The sequence below is a fragment of the Trematomus bernacchii genome, unplaced genomic scaffold (genome assembly GCF_902827165.1).
Source record: "Trematomus bernacchii unplaced genomic scaffold, fTreBer1.1, whole genome shotgun sequence".
Taxonomy (NCBI): domain Eukaryota; kingdom Metazoa; phylum Chordata; class Actinopteri; order Perciformes; family Nototheniidae; genus Trematomus; species Trematomus bernacchii.
In genome coordinates this window covers 528661-539467 of record NW_022987709.1, presented here as the reverse complement: position 1 = coordinate 539467, position 10807 = coordinate 528661, and the positions used below count along the sequence as shown (strand labels likewise).

The following is a 10807-nucleotide window of genomic DNA, read 5'->3' as shown; positions in this document are numbered from 1 at the left end:
TAAGAATAAAAAGAGGAGTCTGTTTCTTTGTGTTGCATAATGTCCATGTTTATTTCATATATGACAATGTGTTTAGTGTACACAAACATTTGACGCTAAACTCCAACACTCAGAGACACCGACTGAACTACTGCCCATTTCAGATTTAAAAATGGGTGCAACTTTATAATACACTGTTCACAGCAATCATGTTATATACAATGCAAAGTCATTTGAAGAAAAAAAATGCACTTGTGCAACTTGAAAATAAATAAAGACGTGGAAGCACAAAAATGTAGATGATATCTTTCAAATGGGGTTAGAAAAAGTAGATCTTGTGAAGGCTGACAGCATGATGGTGAGATGGTGAGGTTGAGATAAGAGTGAAAGTGTGATTATAATGAACCAGCCTCCCCTCTCATGTCAGTGGACAGATTACAAGAGGTGTATCCCACACTTTTGTTTAGTTCCCTGACAGTAAACCCACCTACAATCAATCAGGAATCAGACTGTGAACACAAAAGACACACAACCACTCCAGCAGAAGAACTGTTTCAAATATCAATGTACATTCAGTGTGATTTGTTGTGTTCGACTGCACCAAGAAAGCTTTGGTTGGCTCAAAAGTGACACACAAAGAGGCCCATTAAAAACACGAGGAATAATCTCAACACAAAGATCAAACTGGAGCAATCCGAGGCTCACATTTTAAGATTGTGTTTTTAAAGGAAATGAGACATGAGTGCTTTTGACGGTGTCATTTACACCAGGGCTTTCTCTCCATGATGATGCTGGATAAACCACGACTGCAGTCTCTGCCAGGAAAGTCTGTGATCGCAACAGGGATCACAGAACACAGCCAACAAAAGAAATGAACACACATTAGACCGCCTGATTAGCCACAACTGCTGACAGCTATGGAGGATTTACAAGGTTTTGAATGGATCACTTCAAACAATTGCCCACAACCGACAGAATACTTTCAAATCTCGGGATATATGCTTGAATAAAAACAAATACTTAAATTGCAGTTAGAATGTAATCCCCTGCTCCCATTTACTGTGCCATCTTACAACAAATCATATTGTTAACAGTTGAATGCTTTGAGATGTTGTCTTAGTTTGCAGGTGAAATGTCTCTTCTGTAGCACGCTCTCTAGGCTGGCTGACCTGAGGCATGCTCATCCTTAAACTTCACACAACATCTCACACGCTGAATCTGTCACTAGTTCAGGAGCTTTCAGATTCATAATTATCAGGAATGCAATGTATACAAAATGCACTGTAGCAAAGATCGAAGGTATACATTTTCTAAGTCTGATCGAAATCATTTTCTTTTGTTACGAGTTATCAGGTGGAGAAAAAGGTTTTGCCAGGATAATCTTTCTTAGTTCCTACATTTTTTTGATAGGAAAGACGTTTATTTTAAATGAGGGTTCTTGGTTGTTCTTGTTGTAATACTCATTTAGGCCACAAGAGGCTTTAGTGCACCTCTACCATGTGTTTTAAATAGGATTCATGATTTCTAGCCAGAAGAAACATATCACAGAAATGTTACAAACTGTACCTGAAAATCCCCTTAAAGAAGATCAGACTTAGGAAATGCATCAACAAAATGATTTTCCTTCCCTCTCAGGGTTCAAATCAGACGTTACGTCCTTGAAGTATACTCTGTGTTATGGACAATTAATGACATCCGATTGCCAGTTAAGATATGTAATAGATTTCTGTCTGATAATGTAGGTGATGATGATAAGCAGAAAGGTACAGTATGATCGGCAGACACTTCCAGAACAGTAGCAGCATGGAGAATGTAGTTTCAAAGCAACTGGTGCAGAGGCATACTGTACAGTCTGATTGAAAAGAGAGGCACTACATTGAATCAATATACATATCATTCAGAAAACGAGTTTCTTATTCTGTACTGTGAGGAACATTGATACTTTTGATTATTTAACAAGGTAGCTTTGTGCAGCTGCGGATGGACAGACCATCTTTATGTCTGACAACACATCGACCTTTTCAGATGTATATTAGTAGGGGTCAAAGGTCAGGTGTGACTATCCAAATCTTACAGGGGATAGTATTATTCAAGTCATTTTCAGCTTCACAAAGAAATTGGCCAATCGTAAATTATTCAGCCGTTTAAATAGCTGTATGGGCACAATGCTGTCTTATTCAAACATTTAAGGAACTCATATTAAAAAGTGCGATGTGCAGAAATTGCACAGTACTACTATTTTAGAAATATAAATGTCTTTGTAAATAAATACATGCAGAAATAAATAATAAAGCTGTTAAATATCTAAATATATCACATTTTAAACAAATACAATTCAGGTAGAGAATGGGATTCAATTGGGAGGATTATTGGTGATGACATTGAATTTCTTTTGGTGTGAATGTAGATACCCTCGGTGCTCCTAAGAGAAGCTAAAACATGACATGGATTGATCAGAATGCCACATAACATAAGGTCTAAGATGAGATGTTCCTTTGCCAGGCTGTGTGTGCTAACGTTTCTGAGAAGTTTAGGAGTAGGACAGCAGATTGCTCCATGTCAGGATTCACGGTGCAGGAAAGAAGATTATTCTAAAGAATTACACTCAACTGTCCTTTATTTTCTTTAAGCGTGTATGTTTTAGCTGAATGCAAACCAGTTTAGACACTGTATATATACTGTATATAGCTGTAGAGAAGAGAACATTCTGGATGTTTTTTTCTATATTTACTGATGCAAATGAAGCAATGTGATCTCGCTGACATGACAGCTTCACATCAAAAGTAAACGTCACTGCATTTTTTTGAGGATTAAATGACTAAGGCTTGATGTGTCACCGACAACAACTACAGTACATTACCATACGTATGTAATCTGAGATAAGAAACTGGTGCTACTTCCTCCAGTCTTCTCCAATCGTCCAGCTATGAATAAACCTCAGTACAGGAAAGTGACAGCTTTTTGAAGAGTTTCTTCAGACTACAGTCACACCGCAGCAAAAGCCTGACACAAAAATGGGCGCTTTAGGTGCTGAGGACACTAGTGATAAGCTGAGGACGTACAGGGGTAAGATAGTTGTTGGAGACTGTTGTAGTGGGGCTGGGGGAGGGGGGGGCAGCACAAGGGGAGGGACAAGGACAAGGATCTATGTACATCTTAGTCTCTGCGTTCATCCTTCTGTCTCGTCTCACATCCTCATCGGTCCGGCTCGTCTTCTCGACAGCTTTGACCTGAGAGGCCGAAAGGAGAATACATATTTGTATTAAGGATACATTTTCCACTTCTGTTTGTGCACTTTTAGCTGTTGAAGTATTTTTTACCTGATAGTTCCTGCAAGGAGGGGATTAAACGCATAGAGCCAGTCATGCATCTCTTTGTCATTAATGGCTTGAAGCAATATTCCACGATGTTCTGTACAGACGGCAAATGTGTACGGGGTCTGTGGAAAGAAAACAAAAGACATATGGAACCGTATCTGAGGCTTTCACCAACAAGAGCTGAGAGAGGGAGTAACAGATGACGTCATCAGGATACATACAAAGGTAACTGTATTCAATTACAATTACATACAAATAAGTAATCAGATGACTTGTATATAAAAAAGAGATTACTAGCAGGATAACATAGTTACAATACATTTTGAAATAAAGATCAATATATTATAGGTAGAAGTAATGAACACATTTTCTTTATGGTTTATATTTAGGCTACTTTAATTCTTCTTTAGAAGAATGACCGTGAAGATGTTTTATCTTCACAGTCAACTTATATATTTTCTACTCTCTAATGCTGTTTTATTTCTATTTTGAGATGTTTACATTTTAGAATTGTATATTTCTACTCTTTTAATTTCTTATTATGTGCAATGCCTTGTTTTACATGCTGCTGCAACGGAAACATTTCCCAATATGGGATCAATAAAGTACATCTTATCTTATCTTTATTTTAAATACATTTCTTTTTGAATGCAGTAGATGGACACCTGATTTATTAAACAAAAGTACAGTCTATGCTTTTGTTTAATGCATTAGGTTTAAAGAGCATTTGTTAAATATAACTGTTACTACATTTTTTATATGAAATATCTTGGCTTCTTCTTTTCTAAGGTTACATTGTTGCATACACTAAAGTAAAAATCATCTTATTGTTATTTATTTTATCCTTTTTATTTGCATTGCATTTGATATTGAGGTTTTCCAAAAGTAACGGAAAGTATTCAGGTTACATTACTTTTATATTTTGATACTCATATTGGGTTACTGATTCGATTTTTTGTCATGTAACTAGTTATTGTAACGCATTACATTTTGAATGTTCCCTCCAGACCCTGATCACCGACCTTCAGCATGGCCTGCTGGTCCTCGCTGTACTCCACCTGAGCCGAGGACAGGTTGAGGATAGCACGCTCCACAGAGTCTCTCTCTGTGTTGTAGATGTAGACGTACGGCCGCCGCACCACCACGTAGCGCTTCACCCACCCGTTAGTGTTCGGCTCCAAGAAATGTATGTATCCCTTCTTTGACACGATGGGGCTGCAAGAGTAGAGTTGAGAAATCAGCACATGTGAAACAGAAGAGTGTCTCCACAGTCACTGAGGAACACTCACCTGACTCTGATCTCCTGGATGTCGGGGAAGAACCTGCGGCTCCGGGCTCTGCTTTCATAGGCCCCGGTGATGGACTTCTTCTCTGCGTCCTGCTGTGTGTCAGGACTGGGGCTGACCGCACGGGAGCGAGGCATCGGGGGTCTGCGGTACAGGAACAAGAGGCTCATAAATCATAGTTACATGGCAGCTACCCACACCTGATGCAACTAAAGCACTCTGCAATGAGTGACATCACTGTTTTCTCAGAGCATCACACTACCAACAATTTGATTCAAAACAAGGAATAAAAGAAAACACAGTCTGCAGTATACAGAATTTGGTTAATCCAGACTCATTAAACAAAGGCAACGAAAACAATTACCCTGTGTGCCTCACTCCTTAAATGACAACGATGTCTGCATCCCTCAAAAACTGTCATCAAACCTTTATTAACCAGATTGGTCCCATTGAGATCATAGATCTCTTTTTCAAGGGAGACCTTGTCATACAATCATCAACAAATATTATGTCAGATGTTTTAATTCACAGTCTTGAAAATGCCAATGATTAGCAACAGCATGTCTTTTTCATACAATGCATACAAACTGCAGTGCTCCATTATACAGCAGCAATGCCCCACTGTAAACCAGAAATAAAGCATGTATTTGTCCTGTAGCTCAATATGATGGACAATACTTATTTTGTATTATCCTTATATATATTAATACCTACTATTGAAACTTATTTTCTTAGATTGTTTATGTTTGCACCACCAGATACCAAAGCAAATTCCTTGTGTGTGTAAACGTACCTGGCAATAAACTTGATTCTGAATTGAAAAAACAAGAACGCCAGGGCTCTGGATTGAAAGGCTGATGTAACTGAGTGCTTGTAAGCTGTGATGGCCGTGGGATAAAGAAATGTGGTTTCAATGAGGACATTTGTGTCCTCAAGAATCTGAGTGTCTGTATTTTTGCTGAAAGAGCTGAGGTTGAACTCCCAAAATGCCAAATAATTATACACACCTGTGTATCCCATATGCAATAACACATTTAAAATGATAGACAAATTAACACAAAAGCCAAAAATGTTAACAAGTACTCACCTGAGTTCAGTGTTGCCATAGCAACCATCAACCAGCGAAGGGCATGTTGAGGAAGGTGTGATGGTGTTGAGAGCAGAGATTGAAGCTGAGTCTCTGAGCATTGTGATGGACATCTCTGAGAGCTGGTCACACACACACACACACACACACACACACACACACACACACACACACACACACACACACACACACACACACACACACACACACACACACACACACACACACACACACACACACACACACACACACACACACACACACACACACACACACACACACACACACACACACACACACAACACACACACACACACACCACACACACACACCACACACACACACACACACACACACACACACACACACACACACACACACAAGACATGCTTGTCAACTGTGAGGAACAATCAGACGTACATCATATTTTTTCTTTTTTTCATGTCTCGGTTTAAATGTGAGTGTTTTGAGCACTACCTTGCTTTCACTGGCGCTGACACACACGTGAGTGTATTCTCGGTTAAAGGAGTGAGTGAGCAGCCGCAAACACTGTGAACAAAAGACAGAGAGTCTCTAAGATTAGATAACAGATAATGAAATCAGTAGATCTGTAATATAATCAAAATGAAGGTACATTCAGCACAGATTTGACGAGACAGAGATCATAGAGTAGTAGTGTTACAAAAAAACAATCAGGACTGCATGAAGTCAAAATGAACTTCAGGTTTTATTTGTGATGTAGCTGACCTTGGCAGCGAGCTCCCTCTGCCTCTCGGTGATCTCAGAGCTGCAGCTGACCTCCTGCTCCACCTCGGGGGGCTGAGGAGTCTCATTCAGGTCCTCGGTGACGCAGGACTGCAGGGAATCCTGGCCCATGAGCATTGTAGACTCCAGTTTCTCCCTCAGCAAGAGGTAATGCTTGGTCTTCTCCACCTGATAGAATGGGAAGAAAAACAAGAGAAACAGCTGCTTTTCGTAACATAAATCATAATTGTGGGGGAAACTTCTGTAGCAATGGAGGAGTCAGGACTCAAAGAGAGACACGATGGAGAGCTGGAGCTTCGATGGCAAACACTGACGGTTTATTTGGTTTTTCGGCCGGAGAATTCACAAGACATGTCAAAGGGCCACGAGTTGACCACACGCTTGAGATGCCACAATCAATTCTGAAGACCCCTCCTGTAGCTCGAGGTTTAACTAGTTCAGAGTGTAATAATCAACATTCTTCAATAGGTAGACTAAACAGCTGAGGACACTGAATCACAGTTGTTGTCGCTTATGGCTCGGGGTCATCTACACCCCGAGAAGGATGTGTTCCAGGTGTCCTACAACAATAACTATCTCTGACCGAGAGTTGCCCGCTCACAAACTGGTAACAACAACAATATGCTTGGGCAGCCCCTCCTTAAGGGAGATAACGGCTGCTCAAGGCTGGTCAGCTGCGTCAGAGGGAGAAGGAGGACATGCAGGGCAAATTATTCCCCAACAATAATCATAATTGATATTCTCAGAAAGGGTTTTGGTTTCGTACTGTAAGGCTATTGAAAGTTTTTCTTCCTATTTTTCTTTTACTCATTTGAATCCATTGGTAAAAAAGTCCTATGTGCTCATCTGACCTGTGGAGTCCCTCATGGATCCATCCTGGGTCCTGTCTTGTTCTTCCTTAGCTGTTAGTTATGCTGTGTCTCTGATTACTGATCCACCAGTGATGCCCACTTTTGTGAAAACAAGGAAACTATCCAATTCCAACATTAAATAATTTGTTTCAAATTGTTTGTTTGTAGCCTTTATTTAACCAGGTGAAAGCCCCTTGAGATCAAAAGATCTCTTTTTCAAGGGTGACCTGCAGCAAAATGATGGTAGACTTAAATGTCTTATAGTTTTCTGCAGTTGAATCACTGTAGACGTTTTTGTCTTGACATTTGTACACCTGCATTTAGGTTCCCTGGCTACTAACTTAAAGGTGAGTTATAGAAACCTCAGATTCATTTATAGTCCCAGTTTAACTTAAAGAAACATCTTAGTGAGGTAGTCCTGTTATTTTAATTAAGAAACAATGCACTATTACGCCAAACACTGTAGCACTATTACCATTTGTTCAGCATTTGCTTTTAAAAGTTAAGAGCTTTCCTAATTTAGAACCTTTAAATATCCATTTAATGCATATGGCATAAATATTGGAAAGGTTTCAATTTAATTTTTAATTTTGAAGGTATCAACACTAGTTAATTTGATGAACCTATAATAATGGGTGTAGACACTTAAAATGCAGACACTTACAAGAGACCCCCTAAAATATCTACATGAAACCCATTAAAGACAATGTTTGATTGCTATCGTAAAACCATGCATTCTGATTCTGATTCTATTATATCAGGCCTTGGCTTCACATTTGTAGTTTCTACTATGTCTCACCAAATATAGCTATTTCTCTTGTTTTCATATAAGGCCAATAGGATCTTTAACTTGTATCCACCTTTTGCTGCTGCAATATGGAGAACTGCGTCAAACACTGCTTTGTTGTTGCTAATCACTGACATATTCAAGAATCAAATAAATGTTCATGATGAAATAAAAAGAAACTGGCTTTTAAAGGGCTATGATTCTGGCAATGATTAATGTTTTGTAGCTATGATCTAAGACTGAAGTTGGTTATGAACTTTAACATATATGAATATATGATTTTGTATCATATATTCATCAAAGCAACATATTTAAAGAGATGTAAAAGGTGAAATAAAAATAAATGGCCGTTACATCTTGCAGGAGGCTGAGTTTCTCCAGCTCCCACTGGTGGTCCAGAATGAGGCTGTCACTTCGGGGCCTCCACCCGGCCAGGTTCTCCTCCCCGCGGACGTAGGCCACGGAGGTGTCCAGCACCCGCCTACGTCTCCTCTGCATACCTGGAATGGTTAGAGTCAGTGTTAGAAATGTCGCATAAGTGAGCAGATGCAAAATGAGGACTTAGTCTCGACGCTCACCTGGGCTTCCTGCATCTGCCAGGTTACACATGCTGACCTCATAAACTCCAGTAACACGGTTTCTACAAAGTCAAAAACAGAGCTCTACATTAAGAAAAATCACAGGAGTTGTTTGATTTTTTTCAATGTTTGAAGTTTAAAACTCACCCGTCTGCCGCTCTCAGGCTTCCAGTGCCAAAAAGGTTCCGGATGGAGCGCGAGGCTGAGAGCTTTGTGTCTCGTGAGTAAAACACCATGCAGATATCTTTGGTTATGATTGCGGGCTGGGTGCAGTTCTCCATCTTCAATTGATAAGAGAAAGAGGAAGGACATCAGACATGAATCACCTCTGACACTGTAAGAGCTATTTGTTCTCATGATCTCAGGCTCTGTGCTGTACCTCCAGGTAGGCCGAGAGGGTCATGTAGATCTTCTCTCCATATGGAGTGACTCTGTTTAGAAGCAGGGAGTTGTGCATGGAGCTGTCCCAAGCAGCCTCGAAGCGGAAGAAAGTCCTAAGTTGATCAAATGAATCAGCTGTTAAAATGTAAGTCCTTCTACCTGAACAACAAATAAGCAGGCAGAGCTAAATACATGCTACTGTCTGTCTTTAAAATACATATGCATGAGTAGGAGCTTGGAAGTTAGCAATGCACTGCTGTGGCCTCTTAGAAAGGTCCACATAAAAAAAAAAATCAACATCAGTTTAAGTGTACACTTAATTAATTTGAACATGGAACTAAAGCTCTCTGCAAAGCCACCAGACTCCTAAAAAACAATAATTTGACCTAGCAGAACACAAACGTTGTTGGTCTGCCGCTGCCTTGATCTGGCAGTTAGTTTGTATTATTGTGTGACTTTAGTGAATCCAAACTAACCCTTTGAATCATATGATTCAGTGTACATTTAAACAATGGCAACATTTGTTGGGTGGTCATAAACATGTTTGCTTTTGCCCCCCATCCACAGCAGTGCATGTCTTAGCTTATTTACTGGTACTCCCGTCTGCTTCTGCAAACTAGGGGTGTGACAACTGCTATATTCTGTAATACTGTTCCTTATAGCTGAACCATCCCTTTAACAACAACTTTCAATATTAACAAATATTTCACAAACAGAAAGATAAAAATAGGATTTGATAACATAATATTAGGCTTTGTAAAACAGATATTATCATTTTATGTTGTAGTAAGTAGTCATCAAATCTAAGTCAAACAAAAGTGCTAATGAAACATTTCTGCATGCAACAGGCTGATTTAGTTGATGTACAAACCACGACAGAAATGCAAATAGAGCGGAGGTGACTTTTAGTACAGAAAAAGGAGGGGGGGGGGGGGGGGGATGAGAGACAGCCAGAGGAATGAGGGACAGGGCAGTGAAATACCTATGGTCAACTCCCGAGGAAATGCTGTGAGGAAGAAGAAATCAGCAAAAGAATAGAAAGTGAGAAAGTTTGTTTGTGGTTGTGCGCTCGTGTGGCTGGGATAGTGTTTGTTTTCCACACTGTTATCTCATTATGTAAACACAGCTCATCTATAAGAGAACATGAGAATCCTGTGGAAGGTGCTCTAATCCTGCCCCACTATTGAGAGGGTTACATAACAGCCTTCCTGAAGCTAAACTGTACTGCTTTCTGCTACACTCTATGCGTTATAATGTACACGTCTTTTCTCATTACCCCTGAGTGGAAATAATCACACACAGGAAGCAGTTCTTTCACAGCCTTATATTTAAAAAAGATAATCCAAGCACGAATTGTAAAAGGAAACTAATGTTTTCGTAAGCCATAAAAACAGTCTGAAAAGAGTCTTCATGAGGTTCAGATGTTGGACTGATGTGACCTTGTCAGAGAGTGAACAATGTGTCACCCAGAATAAACAGACACAATGAACTGAGTGGACTCAGTAATGCAGAAACTCACTGTGGCTCTGTGTGAGTAAAGCAGATTCACTGCAAAGATGGCCAGTTTTTAACTAATTAGCAAGTGCATTAACACCCACATCACACATATAGACACACTTATTTCCTAGAAAAGTGTTCACTTTCATTACAAGGAAGCAATTTCCTCTGTGCACTACACCAACATGTGTTTCTCTGCCTTTTACTACCTCCTGCAGGAGCCAGGACTGAAGTCATGCTGGCGGAACATGCGAGGAGCCGTTTGTTCCTGGTGTTTGG

The 10807-nt window shown here is 39.9% G+C and overlaps 1 protein-coding gene across 4 annotated transcripts in view; it reads right to left on the bottom strand.

The window, feature by feature from the left end:
* Positions 1–22: 22 nt before the first annotated feature.
* kif1aa (kinesin family member 1Aa) overlaps positions 23–10807 on the bottom strand; it is a 51142-nt gene continuing 40357 nt past the window's right edge. For 2 of the 4 annotated variants that reach the window (XM_034140919.1, XM_034140922.1), the window contains 12 exons: positions 10014–10037; positions 9030–9144; positions 8798–8931; positions 8651–8712; positions 8427–8572; positions 6417–6602; positions 6147–6218; positions 5670–5791; positions 4586–4726; positions 4319–4511; positions 3300–3418; positions 23–3209 (listed from right to left, as the gene is read on the bottom strand). In XM_034140919.1, coding sequence (XP_033996810.1) covers positions 3167–3209; positions 3300–3418; positions 4319–4511; positions 4586–4726; positions 5670–5791; positions 6147–6218; positions 6417–6602; positions 8427–8572; positions 8651–8712; positions 8798–8931; positions 9030–9144; positions 10014–10037 — 1357 coding nt within the window. In that variant the 3' untranslated portion in view covers positions 23–3166. The remainder of the gene's footprint in view (positions 3210–3299; positions 3419–4318; positions 4512–4585; positions 4727–5669; positions 5792–6146; positions 6219–6416; positions 6603–8426; positions 8573–8650; positions 8713–8797; positions 8932–9029; positions 9145–10013; positions 10038–10807) is intronic. The other 2 variants (XM_034140920.1, XM_034140921.1) reach the window with 1 other exon arrangement.